Below are 19247 nucleotides of genomic sequence, written 5' to 3'. Positions count from 1 at the left end.
AAACAACAAAGAAACACATTAACCATGCACTCCTAAGAGGCAACAAGTACAGCACTCCTTAATCTAAGGGCTCAGTGCTTTGGTTAGAACAGTAGGTTTCTCAGCCCACCTCAAATCCCGTAGATGACCAAAAACCTACACCCTCCTGCAGCACTGTCAGTGCTGGAATTCCTCTGGTCAGCAATAAAAATGCTAGCTAAGATGGACCTAAAACTCCTTTAAAAATGAGGGAGAGGTCACTGACATCACAAAAAGACCAGGAAAGACTAACAATTTGCACTGCTTCTTCAGAGAAAATGACTCATTCCTGAGACAGGGACAGAGATGGGAACTTTGGAAGATGACACGGATGCCACCACCAGCCCGATCGCTGACCCTGACTTCCTTACGGCCTCGGGAACGTGACCTCCCCTTGCTGTGACAGTTTCACTGTGTGTTAAGATGCTTGAGACTTGAACCACCTCACCTCCCTTGGGTGTGGCAAGGACTCCTGCCTAGTCGAAGTTCTCCATCAATGAACCAGCACATACACGTCAGGTTTTCCCCAAAAAGTGATGCGTAATGACAGACTGGAAGCTTTCCATTCTGAGAAGTGCTGGGGCGTCTAAATCCCACCCCATCTCCCCCAACTTCTCACCTTGCCCAGGACGTTACCTGTCCCTAAGAACTTTGCATCTCTTGGCAATCACAGCACTTAACAACTCTCTCTATTATTTACTACAGCTGGAAAAAGTGCAGAATGAGATCAGATCCGTTGCAATGCCAAACACAGGAATTTTTCATCTAGACGTTTCTTAATTACAACCCACCCTATCACATGGGAAAAGGCAAGCTGGAGCCAAAGAAGGAAATGTTTGTTCCTGTAAATACCCATTTGCACCATCAAAAGCTGTGCTTCAGAGCTCAGTGCTATTAAAGAGAATTTTACTTGCTATTAATATCCCCTCAGCAACACAAATACTCCTTGCACACAGAGCACAGAATGTGTCTGCGACATCCTGGCTGTGGCAGTTCAAAAGCTAGGAAACCTGAATTTCCATGCTATGCTCCATCCTGAACATTTCCCTACGGAAAATAAATCTGACAAGGAAGAAATGGACACGGGGAAAGATGGACTGATAAACTCAGCTTCACATTTCCTGAAGTTGTGTCAAAACTTTGGTCTAAAAAATGACCTCTGAAGGGGAAAAACTGATTCACGGGAGGATGCAAAACGTGCCTTACATTCAGTTAGTATCTAAATTTAGAAAACATCTCCTTCTTCAACCAAAAATATCAAGTGCTCTTAAGTGTTTTAACCACCAAGTGTTTTAAGAACTGGTCAGGGGATGAAGGGCAAGAAGACCAAGTCCTTGGCAACATAAACTTTAACGTGCAAAATACGCTTTACCTGTGGAGAAGTCTAACCCAAAGCACTAAGATAGATTTCAAGTGATCCACGCTCCTCAGTTCTTACCTGAAAAAGCCGTGTGAAGATATCGAACTCGAATACTGAAATGTAATCATTGCATGTCAAGTCAATCGTTGACTTCAGGGCCATGGCCTCCAACCCCGAACTGATGGGATGCACCTCATGCAGGGCTTGGCGGAAGCTCTTCCAAGGAACAATAGTCCTGGGGGAAAGCAAGCCATCTGTAACTGGATGTGTCCAAAGACCACGATCATGTACCTACCACCTTACACACTTTATTTGTGGTGGAGCACCCAGGTACTAATAATGGAAGAAGGAAAATCACCGTTAGGCACAAGAGATTTATCCATGTTGTATGAGCAAAGGACTCGTCGGTGCTGAAGGAAATTAACAGCCAAGAATACTTTAGCCAATTTTCCCTGCAAATACAATCTCTGGCATCTGAAGTCCATCTCCGCTCTTTCCTCTCTCTTTTTCTGCTGTCCCATCGTGTCAGTGTTTATATACAACATGGGCTGTACACATCACTGTCATTTGGTAAGAGTTTAATAGTTTTCCAGCTGGCAGAGAAGGAGTTAACAATAAGGAGAGGTGCAGACAGTTAAAAAAGGCCAGAAAAGCTGCAAGCAATTCTCTGAACAGGCATTAACAGGAGCAGGAAGATAATCAGCAACCCAAACACAGGCTCCTGTTTAAAGGAATACATTCCTTCCTTCAGAATATCAAGTGGAACAGAAACATGAAAAGAATGCGTGTAGCTTCAGACAACCGAATACGTGAGTAAATACATTACTGCTTTTTGTTCTGACAGCTACTAATTAAACTCTTTATGTGAAGTACCTTACTTAAAAGCCGTGCCTAATTCCATTAACTTTAATCCCTGAACACTGCTGTGGACACCTCTGAGGTTCATTTACTCAGTGTTTCATTAGACACAGAAATCAAAGCTGACATTTCAACTGTTTACACCGAAATATACGTTGTGCTTAACTTTCTCCTTCATTCTAGCTTATCAAAGCCATCATGCAAGCTGACAGAAGTTCAGAGAATGGAGAAGAAAGCTGCCCAAGTGATTGGAAAGACTAATTGGAGGGAAGATGAAAGAATTTAATACGATGGCTTAGCTTGAGGACAGCTAATACTGGGGGCACGGCAAGCTCTGGAAGGAGAAAGATTACTCTGCATTGTTTGTGGAGCTCACTTAGAAGTTAAGGAATTAAATTAAGGAGAGGAAAATTTAAGTTGAATAAAGCAGAGAAACCTTGTGACAGTCCAACAACCTGAGAGGGAAAGAGGGAAGGACCCATCACTTAGCACATCTAAAATAAGACAGGACCAACAACTGGAAAATACACTGTAGGAACAACCCCGTACCCCATCCAAGAGAGCACCCCAAATGACCTAAGGGGTCCCCCCCATCGCTCCTTTCACCCACCAACCTTGAAAACACAGTTTGGTGCCCAGTGTGCTGTCACACCTCTGATGTTTAAGCACAGCCAGAAACTTACTTCTCCCCAAAAGCTTTTCTCCAAAATTCCGCAGCGTCGGCTTTGGTGATCCGGAACGTGTCTCCTTGGAAGAGCCCACTTGGAAAAATACCTTTGAGCTCTGCCAGCATGTGGCTGAATATCAGGGATAACTTTGTCAGGTTACGCCTGCAAAGGATCACAAAAAAAATCGGTTTCTTTTAGGAAAGAAAGATGCGGTTTTGCACCATTCGTGCCTGTAAGAAATGCAATTTATTTTTATCTTTTCAATTTTCTATTAAAACATTAAAAAGAGGGAAACAAAACCATAAGACTAGTGGGTTGGACACTGATGCTCCTCTCCCCCCCCCGTGCCTTGCTAACACCCTCTAGAAGCTACGTAAACAGAGCTGCAGAAAAGAGAGCTGGGTATTTCCAGGCCAGAGGCATTTTTTATCCCCCACATCACATGCTGGGAGGTGAAAGAAGGAACTAAGTATCACATGGGGAAGGACAGCTTCTGCTCTGGACACTTCTTCTCACTGGGTCTGGTCAGCAGACTGCACAGCCTGGTGGGACACCAAGCAGGCTGACACAACAGACTGCAGGCTGCAAAGCTCAGCTGCTTCTTTGGCAGCAGCTTCCCTCTCTCCCCGTTACGTTTTCACATGCACGTTGTGTCTCAGCAGTCCTTCCACCGCAAGGGATTCTGGTGCTTGCTATTTTATCCATGCAGCACCACCAGGTGCTGAAAATCATGTAAAACCACCCAGATGCTCTTCTGGAGGCTGCTCCTTCCAGCAGCCCTCCCCTGGATGCATCACCCGTCCAAAACGTGTGCGCTTTAAAGCAGATGTAGGATCTGATCCTATAAATGCTGAGCTAGAAGCTGTCTTTGTTGTTCACCTTAGCGAGCTTCCAGGAGAGGGGCAGTGGGAAGCCCTCCCACCCCACTGCTGTCCCAGTTCCCAGTCACACTGCTTCCTCTGCCTCATACTTTGGAGTGCTAGCATCAGTTCCCCACCCATTCATTTAGGAAGTCACATTCCCAGTCCTACAGGGGAGAGGGTTTAATGGTAAGCTCACCCACAGGGAAGCCCACAGGTTCTGTTTGTTCTGGGTGGGCATACACTAAAATCATTGCCAACTATGGGGTTGCAGCCCCATAGCTTGCTCCTCCAGCCCTCTCCCAAAAACTCTCTTTTTCAAAAAATGGGACAAGATGACAGCTTATGGCAGAACACAGAGGAAACACACAGGCCGCACTACTTTGAGACATTTAATCCCAACTCAAGCAACAAAGGAGACATGGAACTTGTATCCGCTCTGCTTATAAAAGCAGAGGTGTGAGCTGATGTAGAGGGACTGCAGAAAATGCTGAAGGGTTTCCTGGATGGGTTAGGGAGCAATGCTGCCTGCAACCTCAGCAGGTCAAGGGGCACATTGCTGCGAGATCCCAACTGCCGCAGCAGCAGAAGCCTGAAGGCACTGAGGTCCTCCAGCACTGCAATGTGTGAAAAAGGACTTACCTGTGAAAAGATCCTAATCCTGCTCGGAGTGAGCATGTACAACACTCAGTAGCAGGAGGGAAAACCATGTCAGGTGTTTTCTCCCACACACTGAGGAAGGCAGGGTACGATAGGGTGAGAAACAAGCTACGGGAACAAGGGCACAGTCCAGCAGAAAGCAAGTGGGTGCACTGCAAGAAGATAAACTACGTTCCTGTGCGTAGGAACTCCACACTCCTTTCTGTGTGAGAGCCCTCTCCCCTCGCTGGGCTTCAGGAAGCGCCTGCACTGAGCTGAGCCCAGCAGGCAGGCAGAGGACAGTTTCCCTCAGCATGGATGACAAATGACAAATGACTTTACAACACACACACACACACACTGAGGGGTTTGCAGAAAGGTTTCTAAGACCCAAACACTTTCAGGTCTTAGGTTGAGGTTGCCATCATTGCGTACAAACACTGAGTCATATCTTCTGTAAACAAAAACAGGAAGAGCACGGGCTGTAAGCACTGCAGAAGGCTCTAGGTTAGAAACCAGCTTGCAGACAGCAACTACTTACCAACCCCGTGCTACAGTCACGTTCTCTTTAAAAAGTGCACTGCTTTATTTGAACAAGCCAAGCAATATGTTTGTAAATGAACACAGACCAAGGGAATGCTCGCAGTTACAGTGATGCTCACAGTCTGTTATCACACTTCTATTGGCGTATTGGTTAGTGATTTTGGTGGCATTTTATTTAAGTGACATCAGTAACTGTCCTCATCTCTGCAGCTCAACAGAAACGAGCGTTCACCCACAAAACGTGGCTGCATTTTCAAGGAACGTTTAAGCAATTTAGGTCATAAAATCCCAAATCTTTTTGGCCACAGACCTGCACAGTTCTTCCACGTTTCTTAGAAACCAGCACAGCCCCCAGCACACAGTTGGCAGCCCAAGAGCCGCCCCAGAGCTCTGCCAGCCACAGCTTGGCACCTAAACCCCACTGGCTATCCGAAGAACTTCAGCACCTGTTACCCAGGGAGCACGGCCCACATCAATGGGCTCTCCTTGCTGAAAGCAGCACCTGCACCAGCTTCAAAAGAAGACCTGCGACGCCACTCCGTGCAGCGGTTGGGTCTGGAGGCACAGCAACAGCTCTGCTTGTGTGGGATCTCACGCTGCCTGCCAGCAGCTTCACACACACACACACATGCAAAGGCCGCAGGTACAGAATCAACCACATGCACAAAGAATGAAAGCACAGGAACCCAACACCATTTCCACTCCATGCAGTAACCAAATGTATTACCAACGAACACCTGCAGCTCTAGCACATTATTAACACGCAGCAACACCGACAGGGCTTCCTCAGCTGCAGTGACATCCTGAACACCGTGCTGCCTTTGCAGCACCAAGGGCTCCGTGCAGCAGTGCCTCGGGGAGGCTGTGATGGCCCAGCTCCTCAGCTGCAGGCCGGTGGCTGTGCTGGCTCTGTCCCCCAGTGCTGCAGTCACACTGCTTCCTTCCTGCCCGGCTCCATGCATCGCAGCGGAAGCCTGGAGGTCGGCCGGGCACTTCCAGGCACACCAGGGCTGCTCCCTCCCCCAGAGCCCGAGCAGAGATCTCTCCTCCAGTTTCCTGTTCGCTGGACAAAGCGTTTTTCCTCTGCACAGGCTCGGTCTTGCAAAGGCATTAGCAGCAGAGGACCGCTCTAATCCCAGCACTGCCTCTTGCTGCAGCAGTGTGGCAATTAGTTCAATTAATCCACAATCGTACAGCACCTCACGGGCTCAGGACTACATCAGCCTTACCTTGAGGCAACGTGAGGGCAGCACTGCCTCTTCCCCAGAGCCAGCCTGAGGTTTGCCACCGTCTTCCAGCATCTCTCAGCCAGCCAGCAGACATGGGATGATGCTGCTCCTTCTCCATTGGCTCAGCACTGCAGTACACACCAGGGCCACAAAGCTACTCCACACAGAATTGTGCAGGAGGGATGAGGAGCTGTCACAAGACAGCCAACTAAAAAAGGCTTCAATTTCTTGGAAGTTACTGCATGCATTTCTTATGTAAGAATTTCCAGAGGGATTTTCTATTTGCGCTCCCGCTGACGTGAGCTGGGGGTCTGCACAAGCGATGCTCAGCATCTTTGGGAACAGGCTGGAAAGATCTCTTCAAGGGAAGAAGACAGCAACCCTTCCACCTTGGCCCTGAAACAAAATTCAGTGCTGTATTTCGTAAAAATCAGCAGCAAGCTGAGCTCAGGTGCAAGTCAGTGATGAAAACTAAAAGGGTAACAAGCTCAAACTGGGGCACCTAAGTTTCGGTAAAACCGCCCTACTCAAAACCAAAGAGAAGGCTCTCCACATGCAAACGTGGCTGTTTGAAAGGGCACAACCCAAAACACATCTCAACACGAAGTGCAATCTCAGCCCATGGAAAAATGACTAGTGTTTTTTATGAAAGCAAAGCACGCTTATTTAGTCTGATGGAAAATTAAGGAAGAAAAGCATCAGAGAGGATGTGGGAGTGTCTGGCAGCTAACACTAACCCATTGACTGCAAGTCAGGGCTCCTAAGGGAGATGGTGCAGTTTCTGATTGTGTTTCCCCAGAACTAACACACGCACCCAAGGGCAGATCCCATACACTGCACTCTTTCTTTAGAAACCCTGCACTGATGTGGTGGCCTAGAAAGGAGATGATTGCTCAGTTAAAGCAACGTAAAGCACTTTGATGGCTGTGTTACTCCTTGCTGCTGCTGTAAAAAAGTGCATTTTTATAAGCAACTCAGGGTCCAATAGGACCCACAGCACTGCAGCTGTATGGCTGCAGCCCAGGGAAGAGACCACAGCGAGCTGCCAGTTCACCACCATTATTTCAGTAGTGGAGCAATTAATGGTTGTTTTCCTGTAATCACATCCCACCGACCCCACTGACACACAGGGCTTCCTTCAGGCCTTGGACATGCTTCTGAATATGAGATCATATTGAACTTCCCAAAGGCAAAAAACCCCAGTGATTTACCTTATCTTACAGGCAAGGTGGGGCTGCAGCTCAGGCAGAGCTGGGCACTAGAGCAGGTGATTTTAAATTCCCCATTCATTATTGAAGAGTACTGCCCACTAAGTGCTACTGCAAGGGATGGCAACTAAGAAAACCCAAGTTTTTTTCCCACCCTCTGAGCTTCCCACCCCTCCTGAGGTTAACGTGTAGTTAGGTTCAGGATGGCACTCAGGGTTTGTACCCACGTGGGTAAACGGAAGCACAAGCTTCAGTACTAAATAATGAAACCACAGCCCTTGGCTCCTGCAAACAGCCAGATAGTTGTTTTGGTTGTTTGTTTTTCTCCCTACAACTACTTAGTATATAAAGAGTTTGAAAAAGTCAGCCTTTTCTTAGGCTCCAACTAGTCAGACTCACGTTTCAGAAACCACAGAGGCATGAGGTTATGGTGTAACAGATGCGTTTCAGCTGTTAGCAGCTATGCACCAGCAGCAGCTCCAGCCCATGTCTGCAGCTAGGTGGCTGCACCTGGTCCCAGAAGGAACAACTGCACGGGATCTCCTGCGGGCACACAGCACCGGGCTCTCATCTCTGTGTCAGCACAGAGCACCAGGCCGTGCGATCAGCAGCGAGTGGGAACGCTCGAGGTGCTCCCGAGCTGGCTTTCATAACTCAAACAGCTCTCAGAGCCCTCTACACACAGTGATCGGTTTTAAAAATAGCCACAACGGAACTACTTTCAGCAAAACTTGCAACACAGGAAGTGAATGAAATTCCAGTTAACTATTGCTAGTTCAACAGAAGTCACCTCCTGCAAGCAGCGCCGGGTCCTGACCTGCAAAGCAGCAGCCAGGCACTGCCCAGCAGGGAATTCACTGCATTTTGCAGGCTCTGCTAAAGCCACCTTGCTTCTGTGGAGCAGCTCGTCGGGGAAAAAGGAAGCAGGCAACGCGCTTAGTGTGACTCGCTCGTACAAGTTTCACTTCCAATTCACTTTCTGGTTTAAATGGGTGCAGGCTTCGCTGTTTCGTTCCTTATAAAGCTGCAAAAACAGCGGATCCGTTCTGCAGGTTTGAGGCTTCTCTCACTGAGCCCACGCTGCTGAAGGTGCTGTGGCCGCAGCAAACGGAGCTGTGCCAGTGCTGCCCCGCACTTCTGCAAAGCTCCATGCAATGCAGTGCTGCTCGCCAGCTGAAAAACAACTACAGCCCTCCTCAAACACACTGAAACCCCAAACATGACGACCTGGCCCTGTGCACGCAAGCTGAGCACCCAAGGAATACATCACAGCTGCCAAGAAGCAGAATCACACTTGGCCAGCATCAGAGCTATCCACATTTTAGGAGGTCGTTCCTCTGGTATCACCGTGCACCAGGCACAGAGCTAGCCTTGCATAAAGCTTTACACAGACTGAGAACTAAAAGTTCACTTCCCCATTGTGCAATAAGCTGGAAGGTTACCTTGGCCCATAAACAGATTTTCAAGACAGCAGTACAAATTCTGATCGAAAGCTTATGCCAATTATAGCAAACCTTATCTGAGTTCTGTAATTATCACCTCAACAAGCAGTTTAAAGCAGAGTTAAAGAGAAATCATTCGCATTCCTCTCTCCAACAACATTTAAATGATAATGAATTTCTCCTTGGGTAATAAGCAGTTAGTTAGCACTCATATGCTGGAGCCTGGCAGGGAAACCTTTCTTGTGGGCAGCTTTGGAGCCTGCTCTTTTCTTTAAGATGTTCTAATTTAAATGCAGATGTAGACTTCACACTAGTGGGTTTTGTTTAAAAAAATAAAAGTCTTCCCCGTGTTGGAAGGAAGCGGCACGAGGACTCGGGCACCAGCTGAAGTTTCACATTTCGAGCTGCACAGTGTGAGTGTGTGTGTATGAAGCACTCCCAGCTACGTGATCAGAGCATAACCTCCTCTGCAGGGCTTTCCTGGGTCATGGCATTGCACCAACGCTTCCCGAACTGTTACATTCCAGTAGTTATTCCAAGTCACTCCACGCATTTCCTTCCCCTTTAGGGACACGTACGGTCATTCCCAGCACACATGAAATACCAGTAGCTTTTTCCTGCCTAAATCAGTCCCCATACTCGAGCTGGAGGAGAACATGAAATCCTGCTGAGCCAGCATCCCTCCTGTCAGGAAGGCAACAGTTAAATGCAGATGGCTTCCCCAAACTTCCCTTGTTACAGACAGGGTTTATGCCACTCCCCGTCCGTCTTCTACAAGTACATTAATTTTGTTAACTGCTTATCGGGGTGTGCAAGCTCAGCTTGCACAAATCACTCCTGCTATTTCCTATACAATCAGACGATATCCTGAGTAATTACCTCTCCCTTCACCTGCCCCCACCCACTACATTCTCACGTGGGAACATTCACAATGGTCTGATTTTCTTCAGGAAACAAGCCTTCCGAATTCCCCCCATGGCAGATGCTTTAACATGCTCAGTAAGGTTGATTCACGACAGAACATGAGACACTGCCCCAGTTCATCCTCTCCCAAGTGAGAGACGGCTCCCACCGCAGGTCCTTCGTGTGTTGACCTGTTGGGAAACCTGTACAGAATTGCTCTTGTTGCACTGCTTTGGCTGTATAGGTGACAAGCTTTGCCTCTGGGCGAAGTCACCACATCTACGTGCTTACTCAGTCTATAAGCAGAAACAAGAAGTCACCACGTGTACTCCATTAGTCAGGAAGTGCACACACAGCACCCTTAAGAGGGCTAACTTTTAAATAGAAACGCAAGTGACCTCAAGCAGAATTTAAATGGTTATCTTTAAAGCTCTGCTATTAAAATAAACAAGCCAGTTCCCCTTGCAAGAACTGCACTGTGTGTCTGAGAAGGCTAGTACTGGTGTCAGCTGAACAGCTACACCCAAGTGCACGGCTGCAGGGCCAGGTCCAAGGACAGAAAGGAAGCCCTGAGTGCCCTGTGAACCCCCAGGGCAGCCCAGAGGGGGATGCTGACAGCAGGCTGACCATTGAGGTATGACACAGGAGAGCGTTTAACAACTCTACAATTGCAGCTGGACTAAAAATGAAAGAACAAGGACTCACCCACATCTGTGTGCTCTGCGGGCGCGCGTATGAGCCCGTCCTAACCTTGTTTGGACGTCAGAACAACACACCAAGGCTTGTGCTGTGCTCTGCACAAGTGCACCCAGTCTAAACGCTAAATTACTTCTATTGGTGGACTTTAAGCTAAGGCTGCCTTACTGCAAACCCCGAGCAGCATCCGTGCTCTACTCCCACGCAGCACACACACACCGCAGTGCACTGACACAGCCTGACACATCCTGCAGCACCGAGGAATGCACAGGGCAGCGCGGGCAGCCACGAGACACAGCACTCCTGCAGCTCCAGTTCTGCCTCAGCCCAACACACAGGGACACGCAGGAGAGACTCTGTAAGGCTGGAGCAAAGACACAAGGAGATTTAGAAATAAGAAAAACAGCTTCGGTTGCTTTGATGCTCAAGAGATTGAGACAAAGGTGCTCCTCCAACCTCAGCAAACACCTGCACGGTTTGCACGCTACTTATGCAAATGTCCCAACAGTGCATTTGCTTTACATCAAGAGACTGTGGGGGAAGGAAAACAACAGCGTGCACAACAGGAAACAAACCCAGTGCTAAATCTGGAAGACAGGAAGAAAGAAGCTTCAAGGACAACAGGAGAAGAAAGAAAAAAAAACAGGGCAGAAAAAGTCAAGAAAAAGCGATTATTCAGTACACCACATTAGATTTTTAAAGGCATGTTTTCCAAACACTGTAGACCAACATTAGCAGTGAGCTTACAGAAGATCAAGAGCAAGACAGATTTTTTATATACACACACACACGCACACACTGCCATGAATATGCTTCCAATGAATACCAGATTCGAGTTATATTTGTTTGCTCTGCAGGATGCTGACAAGCTTCCAGAAAGTTTCTCCCACGCTTCGGATATTTGAACTCATTCATGCTTACAGACATGAAAAAAAAAAAGAAAACACACACAAAAAACCACACCACTTTTGGTGTCTTTTCTTCTTCAACTCCTAGCAAGGTAAGAACATCTTACCTCTCGAATCATAAGGAGCACGGATGGCAGCATTTCTTTGATTGGGATTTAAGAAGAAACGAATGAACAGAATTTAAAGTTGCCAGCTTTATTATTACTAATTAGCAGATTCCCTATAGCTGAACCAGCAGCAGCGTTCCTTGGGCAGAGCTATCTCTTGAACTGGCATATGGTTCACACGCACAACCTCCTTCTTCCCTACAACACATTAGAGAAATGAGAAAGTTACCACTCTCGTTACCAGCCCCAGGACAAGCGCGTTTCACCCTCTGTGCCAAAACAGTAACTGCTGCTTCCTGGGCTGAGCAAAAAGCAAAAGGAGATGCCGTGACACCAGCTGGGATGCAGCTCTCTTTCACACTTAGGTCTTTAAGTCCCACTGCAGTTGCTCCTCTGGTAAATTGTTTGTTTATAAATGGCACAATTAGCAACCCCCCGGAGACGCCTGTCACCTCTAATGGAACCCACTTCCAGTTCGTTCATTTGGATCCTCCTGCTCCTTTTACCAACCTGTTGGAGCACATCCTTTCCCAGGATGGTTAACTCTGGAAACATCTATCTGCTTCCCTCTGTAACAACAAGGGACAGGAGGGGAGAGGTTGAACTTCCTACTGACAAGGCTATCCTCCATTGGGTGTTTCACATTTAGGACTGGCGGATCACAGCACATGCACAGCTAACCAGAACAAGCAGCAGATAAACCCTGAAGGGTTTCACATACCCTCAGCCTATTTCAGGGGGCAACAGTGAACGTTCTAGAAAACAGCAGCACCCATATTACATGACAGCAACATACAAACCATAAGCAATAAATGCTACTTTAGATATTTAAGAAGCAACCTGTTGCACTGTAAAACCATTGTCTACAACGATCATCCATCTGTCACTATCTCAAAGAACAAACCAATAAAATAAGCAGGAGTCTCAGACTTCAATTGTTGTGGGCTTACATAGAAAACTAAGTTTCTTCTAAAGGAGACCATCAGATCACGTGAAGATGCCCCATTTGCACTCCCAAGGCCTGCATCCAGCAAGCTAACTGCAAGCCTCATGTGACAAAGCAATGCTCAACAGCAAATCAAAAAGAGCTTTTTATTTCTGAATTCATTCTTCATCACTGGCAATGGGAAATCAAACAGCACGAACAGCAGCTTCTACAGCCCCTCTAACAGACGTGTTGGAGTTCAGCATTAGAGAAAATCCTACAGAGAGCTCGATATATACCAGAAACATGTGCCAGCACTTCTCTTTTTTCTTTACCCCAAAGTAATTCAAGCAAGTAGTTGCCAGGGCGTTAACCACATATTCTCCCCAGAGCAATTACGTTCAGCTACTGGGTTGTTTCACTTTTTTTCCACTGTTTTTTAATTCAGTGCCTACTGCAGAAAGCTGAAATGAGTTTTAAACAACAAGTGCACACTTTGTGCCTCTGTCCATTACATCCTGCTGCCAACAGTCGGACAAATGCATAAGATCAATGTTTCCCAAAGCTTTATCCTTCCTCTTAAGCTGCCCTAGCTCTCCTTAAAACCAAATGAAGATGAAGCCTTTTCAAGTACAGCACAGCACTCCTCACGCTCCAGACAAAGCCTGAAGATAACTGCTTTGCTACATAACACAGAACATTCTTCTGTTTCCTGAGTCTGCCAGAAAGGTTATTCTGCACCTTATCATCTTTGCAAAAGGAACGCAGGACCTTTCCACAGCAGATTTGGTCGTTCACATGCACCTAACAAACCTGAACAACGAGCACCATGTGGGCTCTGAACACACTCTGTGCTCTGATTTCAATAGAGCCAAGTGTATTTTACTTGAAACTCTACGCTTAGCCTTACATTTCATCAGTCTGTTTTCATGCACAGACATGTCACCCAGCAGACATTCGTTCACTAAAGCACATTTGGATCAGGAATACTGGAAAGCATTACCTAGGCTGAGAGTTTTCCTCATACATCCGCTCCTTCCCTTCCTTGAAGAGGCTGATGGTCTGCTTGGTCTTCTTCATCAGGTTCTCCATGAACACACGGAAGTACTCGTTTTCTCCCAAGGTCTCCATCTTCCCCTCGTAGCGGGACAGGATGGTCCGGAGGTGCTGGTAGGTGTCGGGCAGAAGGTCCAGGATGTAGGGAGGGCTGTTCTTCAGGGCCAGCTTTGGGTTCTGGCACAGGCGCACCACCTGTGGTTCATCAAGAGCACTCCTTGTTAAAACTTATAAATAGCAAGCAGCCATCAGACACTTCAAGACCATCCAGTGTTACTTACAAACCACCTTTTCTTTGTTCACACAGGGAGCCTGCTCACTGTACAAGCTCAGAGACCAAAGCATAACAGAGTGCAAGCTGAACTTATTATAGTGGCTCACCATAACAAGTTTGTGACTGGGGAGACCAAAAGAAGCCTCTCTGCCACCCACTATTGCCTACGTTTTCTACTGCCTGGAATGAGAGAAGGAGAAAGAATGGCAAAATGGCAATTGGAAAAGTTACTGGTGTGCTGTCAGTTGTAAGAAGAACCAGAACTGCTATTCTGCTCTACTGTTTTGAGTCCAGTTTCAGACAAAGTTCAGCATCTAAGGCAGCAGCTCGTACAGCCTTACTCCTGCCCTGCTAGATAACTGCTTCCATCTTTTGCCTCTTCCATCAGATGTGAACAGAAGACCAGCACGAAACACGCATGCAGCTTCCTAAAGCTCCCTGCTAAAATGCAAGTTATCTGGCAGCCTCATACCAAAGCACACCAACGAGGTCTGGGCTAATGACAGCTGCACGCACAAGGGTATGCAGGGCTCCTTGTGCAGCCCACGCTCCTGCAAAGCCTTGAGAAATCACAATGGCTCAAAGTTGGAAGGGACCTTCAAGATCACCTAGAAATCTTCCTGAGCAATCTGCTGGTTCCCTGCTTCCCTTGAGCACCTCAGCACCGCTTAAAACAACCAAATTCAGGCTGAAACAAAGCTTTAGCTTTAGAAAATCTTTCCGGAGAGGAGATGGAAATAAAAGCACCAAAACGGCCCTTCAGTGTGCTAGGAAGCCTCGACCAGCAGACAGGGGTCACGCAGCTGACTTAGCCAATTGATTTGGATGCCTCAATTGCTGCTTCCTTGGAGCCTGTGAACGCTCTATAACGAACCACATCAACAAATTGAGTCAACACATTCGACCCTGGATAAAACCAGCTTCGCTGCGTGGCATGAGCAGATCCTAAATACAGCCAGCAAAATCGCTTCCTCCATAGAAACTGATTCTCACACAGTGGCTTAAAAAAATTAACAACAGCAGTTCTTATGAGGAAGCTGCATTACATGGACACACGGGTCCCAGTATGCCCTTCTCTCAGTCATCTGTAATAGAAAACAATTGGAAAACCCCCAGCCACAGACACAGACCCTGTGAGTCAGTACCATCCCAACTTCGTGTCCACGCAGAAGCCCTGTAAAGCACAGCTCCCACAGGATGTCCTACAAAATGTCCCTCTCCATTCACTGTGCTCCCCATCACTGTTTTGCCCATCCCATGCCCTACCTGGAGCTGGCCAGCCCATCTGCTAGGGCCACAGACCTGCTGGCAGAAAGGCTCCAGCACAGACACCTCTGCTCTGTGCCTGGGGATGCACTGCAGAGCCTGCCCAGCCCCTGGAAACACTGCACCGTGGCACAGTTCTCCAGCACTGCTCAGAAATGCTACAGTTCTTTCCTTAAGAGCAAGTTCTATTGAAATGACATCTCACCTTGAGACAGCAGTACGAGAAAAGCTACTCAAACTCCTCTTATCTCCTGCTGCTTTTCTCCTCAGCCTCTCTGCTTGCAAGGAAGGTGACCTACAGAGGCATTTTTCAGTATCAGCTTTTGAAGCTCAGTAAGATCACTGAGTTACCTCTAAGCTCATCTTCCTCTGTCAGAGCTCACTGCATTGTACTGCATCTCTTATACCTTGCTCCAGGATCACAACACCAATCCCTCAAATGCACCCAGGTGGTCTGCATCAGCTGCTTCCCCTGCACATCTGGGAGAAGCAATTCCCAATTGCAGCTGTACATGTAAAAAAAAAAACCCATGTTGATTTCACCAGCCAATACATCATATGTTTTCTTACACTGAGCACTGCTTTATTTGCTGAAGACAACGATAAGATGAGATGAGCAAGCGTGATAAAAACAAATGAAAAGCAGTTCCTCCCACTTGAACCAATCCATACACCAGGTTCAAGATGCTGCAAGGAAGTGACTGCTCTGCTTACTGTGCTGTTTGTGCAGGCTCACAAGATGCCTGACAACATACCCATCCTCAGCAGGGTGCTGATATCTCAGAGATAAACACACAGATATCACCTAGTTCAGTGCAGGTGAGCATCCTGCTGCACAGCCACGATGGTGTGTTAAGAGTGCAATGAGGGCAACAGCCCACACTCACAAACTGAACTTCAAGTTAAAGAATCTGAAAGGCAGGAATACATCAGGCAGCTTATGGAGAGCATTACTGGGAAAGTATTTGGACAAGAATCAGCTTGCATAGGAAATTCATCAGTCGCATCCAGAACCAGAGATGCACGATTGCTTTGACAACCCCTGCTCGTTGTGCAGGCTGAGGAATCAGGTCACGAATGTACAGCACACATCTCTGCAAGGAAAACATCATCTATTAAACATGCACACAAGCTGCTGTTTTTCTTCATTTTGCACCTGCACCTTCACTTAATTGGCCCAGAAAACTAACCCATTTTCAACAGCTCCCGTGTATCCCTTCTCACCACTGGATCCACAACCACTGTATGAAGGCCTGGCAATTTCCTCCACAAATTTTCAAGTCTAAGTGTGCAGACTGAAATGAGAGGGCTTTTTGCTGTCAGATCTCCCTACTGCTCCCATCACACTGGACAGCAAGCTCTCTAAAACTTGAAAAATAGAGCCAGAGATTTCAGGTGTTGCTTAGGAGCAAAACTGGGAAGCCAGGGCTTTTAGAATTTCCTTTGACTCGTGGCAAACAGCCCTACCCTCAGCTTGACTTTTCTGTTGGTGATTTCACGGTGGAAATGGGGGCTAGCCAAGGATGAGCCACGTAGCTCTGCTGTGAGTATATGCACTCACAATATCCGAATCAGCCCAGTGCAATCCAGAACACCCAAGTGTTTGCAGGCCAGCCTTCCTAGAACAGCCCAACATCCACCTCTATATCGTAAGTGCAAAAAGGAAGATTTGCATTCCTACAAGTTGTGCCTGCAAGTTGAATTTATTCCCAACAGAATCGCTTTTCTGTGCTCATCTTCAAACCAGTCTTCCCACCTCAGCCCTTATACTTATGCCCTCAGTGTGCGTCAGAGGCAGCCACTGGCACTTCTCAAAAGACTTCACGCTGGATCCCAGTCCCTCTCTGCAGAAGGTGATCAAAGCTCATCACAAACACAGCAGGGTGCAACTGTAAACCGTGCCTTTTGTGGAGCCAGCCAACGCAAAGTGATTTCCTGGCATGAGCATCATTTCATACGTCTTGAAGAAAGTCATCTACCCTGCCTTCCTTAGCATCGACTGCGGGAGATTCAGACGCTGCATGCATCAATGCAATGGAAAAGAGAGAAAAGAGGTGAAATGCCCCCAGAAGGGTAATGGGGTGAGGAATGCCCTCAGCACCTACGCTGCGCTCCTGGGGGAGGGTGACTCTCCCCAGGGATCGCTGGGCTCTCTGCTTTGAGGCTGTGCTGCTCCTCGGGGCTGCCCCCTGCCCCAAACCCGGCGTGATCAGGCAGTCTGCAGCACACCAAGCCCAACCTCAGCTCTCATCAGCAATAAGAATTACCACAATCGCAGGAAAAGACACGTTACACGTTTTTATTTCCTACCCAACCACGATCCCTATGCTCACTCACTGGGCCATCCCATATACACCACGAGAACCCACGACAGACTGCTCACCAGGACCCCTCCCAGCTCCAGGCCGGGGGCTGCTGCAGTGCTGCACCCATGGCCATTTCCTGGCGATGAGAAAGCCACAAGAGGGGACAGCGTGAGCCGAGTACTATGGCCTGCGGCTGGAGAACGTCCCCCTCCGCTCCCACACCGCGAGGTGCTCAGCGCTACATCTGATTCTGTTTTTGCGGAGGGATTTACGCAGCGTTCACACAGCTCTGCCCGGCTCCGAGGAAGCTCTCAGCCCTCGGGGCCGCAGCAACGCGGCCCTATCCTTCACGGACCAGCGCAGCGCTGCCACAGCCTCGCCCCACGGCCCCCCTCCTCGCCCGGCCCACCCCGCGGGTCCCCCCCGTGCCACCCCCGCCCGGGCCCACCTTGTCCATCAGCTTCCAGCACTTCTCCACCATCTTTTTATCCACGGTGCCGGGCTGGTGCGGGCCGAGGTGGTGGTGGTGCGGCTGGAAGGCGTCCTTCATCAGCCCGATCAGCCCCCCGGGGCCCTTCTTCAGCGGAGCCGACATGAGGGCAGTGCGGGGGCGGCCGACTGAGAGCCCACAGCCGCCCCCACCACGGGCGGCACCAGGCCGCGGCCCTACGGGGCTGACGGCCGTGGGGCGCTCCGCGGGCCGGGCCGGGCCGGGCCGGGCCGGGCGGGCAGCGGCAGCGGGAGCCGCGGGCGGTGGCGGTGGCGGCGGTGGCGGCGGCAGCGGCGGGGGGCGCCCGGCTCCGGCGCCGCTCCGCCCTCCGTCCCGGCCACGCCGCGCGCTGATTGGCGGACCGCCCCCTCCGCGAGCCAAGCCCCGCCCCCTCCTCCGGGGCGGAGCCGCCGCTCATTGGCTGGCGCCCGCGCCCAGTAGGAAGGGGTCGAGCGGAGGGCCGAGCAGCAGGCTCCGCCTCGCCGCTACGGAGCATGCGCGTGGCTGCGGGAGGGCGGCGCGGCGGCCATGTTTAGTGCGGGCAGGGTGGGGCGGTGTTGCCATGGGAACGGTCCCATCTGCCCGCGTGGTGCTTTGCGGGTCTTTCACAAGCGATGATTTCCCCTTTTCTCCAAAGCGGCTTCCCTTTTCTCCAAATAAAGAACTGGCGGCGTTGGTAGCGCGGATGCGGTGCTCCAGCACAGAGCTGCCCCGAGCCGGTGTGCCCGTTCCCCGCACCATGCTCCTGCCCTCCATCTCATCGCCATCGCATTCCCTGGTTGTGTTCTTCGGGCACAGTGCCATTCGCAAGAAGATGGCACCCCAGGCAGAACCGGAGTGGAGCAGATCCTAAAGCACATGGTGACATCTCTGTAACGGGGCCTGCATCGCACGGGGCCAGGCCATGAGAGGAAAGGAGACCACGCCATGAGCGTGTCCGCATTCTCAGGCCTTTGGAAATGGCAGCACGGGCCGCTCACTTCTGCTTCTGTGCTGCCTTCACATCCTCTTTTTCCAGCTCCCTTCCTCTGTCACGAGCAGGGCTGCTGCAAACCTGCGTCAGCACCGCGGCCTGGGCTAAGAGGGGAAGGGAGACGGCAGCAACGCTGGCTGCCATCAGCGCTGCAGGGCGCGGGGCGGTGGGGAGCAGCCCCATGTCTTGGTGGTCGTAAAGATCCCCGTCTTGATTTTGCTGCCTTTTGTAGAGCTCGGTATATATTTCTGGGACAGGCAGCTCCTTGTCTGGCTTTAATTACCTGGGTGAATTTTCCTAAGGATTATATTGACCTCAAATATGTCAACGTTTATTGAGGCTGTGTTCCTGAGGCTTTTCCCATTAGATGTTAATGGATTCTGGCTGATAGTCAAGCCGGATTGACCACCGGAGGGTGCCCCGGCCAACTCCAGGATACCACAAGTACCTGGGGAGAGGGATGGGGAGGGTTCCACCGGCTTTGTGGAGCCAAAGAGAAAAATCACCATGGCCCCGAT

General features: G+C 49.3%; 1 protein-coding gene across 1 annotated transcript in view; it reads right to left on the bottom strand.

The window, feature by feature from the left end:
* The window catches only part of CBL (Cbl proto-oncogene), a 29349-nt gene extending 11403 nt beyond the window's left edge, over nucleotides 1–17946 (bottom strand). Inside the window, exons 1-4 of the mRNA XM_065738486.1 lie at nucleotides 17715–17946; nucleotides 13368–13615; nucleotides 2920–3066; nucleotides 1457–1613 (exon numbers count right to left, since the gene is read on the bottom strand). Of these exons, the coding sequence (XP_065594558.1) occupies nucleotides 1457–1613; nucleotides 2920–3066; nucleotides 13368–13615; nucleotides 17715–17861 (699 nt within the window). The 5' untranslated portion in view covers nucleotides 17862–17946. The remainder of the gene's footprint in view (nucleotides 1–1456; nucleotides 1614–2919; nucleotides 3067–13367; nucleotides 13616–17714) is intronic.
* Between the last annotated feature and the right edge of the window lie 1301 nt (nucleotides 17947–19247).

This window comes from Cyrtonyx montezumae, unplaced genomic scaffold, assembly GCF_038088225.1.
Source record: "Cyrtonyx montezumae isolate F1298 unplaced genomic scaffold, pur_monq_1.0 scaffold_22, whole genome shotgun sequence".
Classification (NCBI taxonomy): domain Eukaryota; kingdom Metazoa; phylum Chordata; class Aves; order Galliformes; family Odontophoridae; genus Cyrtonyx; species Cyrtonyx montezumae.
This window is presented reverse-complemented; position numbering and strand designations above follow the sequence as displayed.